This window comes from Alligator sinensis, unplaced genomic scaffold (genome assembly GCF_000455745.1).
Source record: "Alligator sinensis unplaced genomic scaffold, ASM45574v1 scaffold96_1, whole genome shotgun sequence".
NCBI classification, from domain to species: domain Eukaryota; kingdom Metazoa; phylum Chordata; order Crocodylia; family Alligatoridae; genus Alligator; species Alligator sinensis.
Window position 1 is genome coordinate 1211971 of NW_005842402.1, and position 5430 is coordinate 1217400.

A 5430-nucleotide genomic window follows, 5' to 3' on the forward strand; every position below is an offset into this window, starting at 1 on the left:
TTTAAAAGAGTAGAATAAATCGATTTCTAAGCACTTGGAGGAGAAGAAGGTGATTAGGAACAGTCAGCATAGATTCACTTGAGGCAAGTCATGCCTGATTAACCTGGTTTTCTTTTATGATGAGATACTGGCTTTGTGGATGTGGGGATAGTAGTGGACATAATATACCTTGACTTTAGCAAGGGTTTTGATACCGTCTCCCACAGCATTTTTGCAAACAACCTGAGAAAGTATGGGTTGGATGAATGGACTGGAAGGTAGATAGAAAGCTGGCTAGATTATCAGGCTCAGTGGGTAGTAATCAATGGTGCAATGTCTACTTGGCAGCTGGTATCAAGTGGGGAGCCCCAGGGGTCAGTCCTGGGGCAAGTTTTGTTCAATATCTTTATTAACCATCTCGAAAATGGGATGGTTTGCATGCTCAGCAAGTTCTCAGATGACACCAAGCTTGGTGAGGGTGTAGTAGATATGCTGGAGGGTAGGGCTAGGATTCAGAGTGACCTAGACAAATTGGAGGATTGGGCCAAATAAATCTCATGAGGTTTAATAAGGACAAGTGCAAAGTCCTGCACTTTGGACACAATAATCTCATGCACTGCTGCAGCCTGGGGCCTGACAGGTTTAGCAGCAGGTCTGCAGAAAAGGACCTGGGGGTTACAGTAGATAATAAGCTTGATATGAGTCAGCAGTGTGCTCTTGTTGCCAAGAGGCTAACAGCATACTGAGCTGCATTAGTAGGAATGTTGCCAGCACATCAAGGGAAGTGAGTATTCTACTCTGTTCTGCTCTGGTAAGGCCACATCTGGATTACTGTGTCCCGTTTTGGGCCCCCTGCTATAGAAAGGATGTGGACAAATTGGAAACAGTCCAGAGGAGGGCAACAAAAATAGTGAGGAGGCTGGGGCACATAATTTATGAGAACAGGCTGAGGGAACTGGGCTTATTTAGTCTAGAGAAGAGAATACTGAGGGGGGATTTAATAGCAGTCTTTAACTACCCGAAGGGGGTTCAAAAGAGGATGGAGCTAGACTGTTCTCAGTGGTAGCAGGTGACAGAACAAAGAGCAACGGTCTTAAATTACAGCAAGGGAAGTTTAGGTTAGATAAGAGGAAGAATGTTTTCATTATAAGGGCAGAAAAACACTGGAATAGGTTACCCAGAGAGGTAGTGGAATCTCCATCCTTGGAGGTTTTCAAGACATGGTTAGACAAAGCTTTGGCTGGGATGATCTAATTGGGGATGGTCCTGCTTTGAGCAGGGGGTTGAACTAGACCTCCTGAGGTACCTTCCAACCCTAATTTTCTATGATTCTATGGTAAAAAAGTGTCATGGATATTTTATGTATTCATTGACATTTATGCTATCATACACTTGCATGTGGTGAGTACACCATGTGTATGTAAGTCTCGGAGCACATTGATTTATATTTAGTTGAACCACCAAAAGTGAAATGACCTGTGGGTAACTTATATGACCATAAACTTATGAACCTACCACTAGCATTCCTGAACCTTGTTTTTATTTCAACAGAATTTGCTGTAGTACATTGATTTTCCCTGGAGGACTGCCATCAAGTACTGACGCAGCCCACAAGTGTTTTACTTGTAAGATCAGCAGGCACACCATCCCATGGCTCAAAGCCAGAGATTAACAACAGAGCAAAAGATTTTGATAAGTGTAATCACCCCTCTCCACATCTGCAACAGTAGAACAGCCAGTTGGCCATACCACTCAGCATCCTCTACTATAAAATGTAGATGTGTAGTTCACTCCACAATGATTCTCCTCAATCACAATGTTTTGAGCTTTATAACACACGTTAAAACAGAATATAAATGTAGCCCTTCAATATACAAGTTTATAACACTACTATCACTTAATAGTGGTTTTTATTGTATTTTCAGCTTTACCAGGAGGTAAAACTTAGGAGGGAGAACAATATGAATGCCCATGATAACAAGGCCATTCATAGCAAGATGCTGCAGCTGTCAGTATATTCTCCTGCTTCAGAACAGAATGACACAGCAGAACTGAACCATGAACACAAAGCAAATGACAGGATGGAAGGAGAGAGTTCACTCAGTAAAACAGGAGAAGAGTGGAAAGACACTAGAACCAAGAAGAAAAACAGTGCTTTAGTAAGGGACAATCTGACCTTTGAGGACCCTGAGGAATCTGAAGTCTGTCTGAGCCTGAAAACTCCTAAGGATGCCAAGATTTCTACCAGTGATCTCAATGTAGTAAGTACAAACAGTAGTGTGTTTCAATTACTACTCTACAAAAGAGGCTGATATCTTTCCCTCCACTTATACCCACCCAAAGTATATCTATCCCTTGCTTCTAATAGTGGAATAATATTGCAGCTGGGGAAAGCATCTCCTTCCCCCTCATTTTGTTACTGATGAGTTTAATGACATTTAATAAATGCATAAATCATATGTTGTTTACCACCTGCAGACATTTCTGTATCTTTCACTCCTACTTTCTTCTGCATAGGACTCTGACTTGTATATCAGGACTGTGTTTGAATAATTCTGCAGGTGTTGTTTAAAAACATGTTCATGCTAAAATAGCATTATTTGTATTTGTAAAGGCTCTTAAAGAACTTGCTAAAGTCAGTGAAGAATTATGCAGCTATCAAGAGGAAATTCGAAAGAAGTCCAACCACAGAAGGTAAACTACATTTGGCTTCTTTAGATCAGCGGAAGGAAAGGAACAAAAAGTCCAAACTTGTTCCATTCAGAATAAAAAGAATTTTGCTATAGAATGTACTTCTAGGTCCTAACTTCTCTAATTTCTCTTTATACAGTATAAGAAATTAAAACAGAACAATGCTTCAGTCTTTTTTCCTTGCAAAAAATCTAGCTTTATCTACACAAAATATAAACTTGGATTGTACATAGCTTTAACAAAGCCTTGCGAGGGAACAGAAAGGAATAAATACCCATATCTGCCTCCATCCCCTCCCACACTCCTTGCGTTTGGCCATGTTAGGGTTTCATTACTTTCAAAACAAATCTTTGTACAGGTGTTGGGGTAACTTCATGGGCAGAGTGCCAGTGGCACATCAGAAGAAACACAAGGGCAGGGAGTAGGAAGAACCATTGCTCTGTGATGCTCTGCCCTGTTTTAGACACACAAGTTTTGGAGACTGCTGATCATTTAGGAGGAAAGTAAGCTGCAGCCTGAAAAGAACAGAAGCACAGTATCCCTCCTATGCACTGCAAATAGAGGGCCTTCAGCCATGCACTGCTCTTTCTACAGGACTGTACATAATATACAGAGATAGTTGTTATGTAAAATGCAGAGATTGTGCCTTATCATGGCAGCCCTCTAAAAAGGATGCTCATCAGGGCACCATGGAAGAATTTTGCTTGAGTTCTTTGGTGATAGTGGGAAACACAGTCTGCTGTGGCAGCTTACTTTACCTTTTTCCAAACAACGTATACTTTTTCCATATTAGGTACCTGTGCCCATTGTGCCAGGAGCTTGCTCAGGCTCAAGAAGCATGGAGGAGCCCTTTATGGTCTTTCTTCCTGGCATATCCCTATGTGATCTGTGGATCAAAATGCAATTATTTTAGCATCCATGTCTATTAAGGAAATAGAGTCACAGAATGTGTAGAGTGTGTTAATGCATGATGGAAAATGTGGTTATTTAACAGAACCATGAGGACATGTTTGAATTGCTACAGTGGATTTTAAGAAATTTACACAAGCCAAGGGCTATATCTGGAGCTCTGCTAATTTAGGCAAACTTCTACTGAAGTCAGTCAAAATAAGAGGCCCCATTTTCCTTCCTACAAAAAATAAAGCATGAGGAAAGGGGGCAAAAGGGCAGGGATACACCGCACAAGCTTCCCTTTGCTGAGCTGCCTCCAGATTCTGTGCTGATTGGGTGGGAAGTCTTTCCTGAGTAAGTTATGTTATAGCAATGACTCCCTTCTCTAAGCTACCAGTCTTACAGTCCTTCCTCTAAGCACCTGTGCAGGGGAGAGTAGGAAGCTCTGCTGAGCTTCCCTGGGGAAATAGCCTCATCACTCATCCCTAAAAATGCTTCTCCTTTTATGCTTCTCCAGAATTAAGTCACTTTCTTTTCTGGGAGAATCTGAAGAAATGCAAAACACAGTAAGTATGCCTGAAAGGAACCATGTGTTCAGCAATGAACCTCAAATGGCTTCACTACCTTTTGAAATAGAGGAACAAAATAACAGAAAGAATCTGATGAGCTCCAACAGGAGTGTGAGCTCCAGTAGTACTCTTACTGGCAGTGGAGGAATAGACTTCATGCCCTGTCAAAGGAAAGAAGCCCCACCTGTCCCTCCACGAAGCACTTCTCGGCATCTGACCAACTCGCTCTCTGCGATTGTACAAGTTTCCGAAGTACCAACGAAAGATTCAGGCAAAAGAAGTAACGGGAGACTTCAGGAGTGCAGGAGTGAAAAAAACATCATTAAAACTTGTGCAAAACAGAATAACACTCCAGGGGCATGTGTAGATGAAGGAAAGTCTGTGAAAGGCCCCACACTGGTGACTGCTTCAGTAGATGTAGCCAATAAAGAGAGAGTCTCTGATTGCAATCGACTGATAAGCTTTTGTCACAAGACGTGGGGATGTGATGTGGGCAAGTTTGGAAAAAGTACTAAGAATGGGTCTTCCCCATTGTCAGCCCAGAAAAGCTGTTCAGATAGCAATATGGTGCCAAGTGAGAAAACACACCAGAGATACTATCCTACACCTCAACATGGTCTGCAGCACAGTAGTGACTTTTATGCTCCTACAACACTGCACGATGACCATATAGGAAACTCTGAATATAGTCTTGATAAGACCCAAAGAAATGAGACATTGGCAGCAAAGATTGATGAGTTTAATAGGACTGTATTTCATACAGATAAACGCAACATTTCTTTTCAGGAAAATACAAAGCTTCAAGCACTATCGTCAGAAAATCAGAAACCTGGTAGCCCACAGTGTGATTCTGTTGTTAACAGAACAGAAACTGTAAATCCAGCTTGTGACTCAAATCCCAGGCTCACCACAGCAAAGGAGAAGGAATCCTTCAATCCCAACAAAACAGTCAAAACAACAGGGCGAGAGAAGCAAATAAATGGACTTCCAAGCAGCAGTGGCTATCGGCACATGTTTCATGAGCATGACTGGAGGCCAAGTAATTTATCTGGTCGTCCTCGTTCAGCTGACTCAAGGTCAAACTATGGTGTTGTTGAAAAGCTTTTGAAAAACTATGAAAAATCAACAGTGACTTCTCTGTGTGAGACAAAAGGCTGCAAAGATAAGTGGACACAGTCAGAATCTGAGTGTACAGATCGGGGATTAAACCAGTATTTAGAAACACTCCAGACAGAGCAAGGAAAGCAAGAGCTTCAGAAGAATTCATCCAGGCATATTGGACAGCAGATCAAACAAGGGA

General features: G+C 41.8%; 1 protein-coding gene across 1 annotated transcript in view; it reads left to right on the top strand.

The window, feature by feature from the left end:
- The window catches only part of KIAA0408 (KIAA0408 ortholog), an 18519-nt gene that overhangs the window by 3043 nt on the left and 10046 nt on the right, over nucleotides 1–5430 (top strand). Inside the window, exons 3-5 of the mRNA XM_014522837.2 lie at nucleotides 1905–2240; nucleotides 2594–2673; nucleotides 4079–5425. Coding sequence (XP_014378323.1) covers nucleotides 1905–2240; nucleotides 2594–2673; nucleotides 4079–5425 — 1763 coding nt within the window. The remainder of the gene's footprint in view (nucleotides 1–1904; nucleotides 2241–2593; nucleotides 2674–4078; nucleotides 5426–5430) is intronic.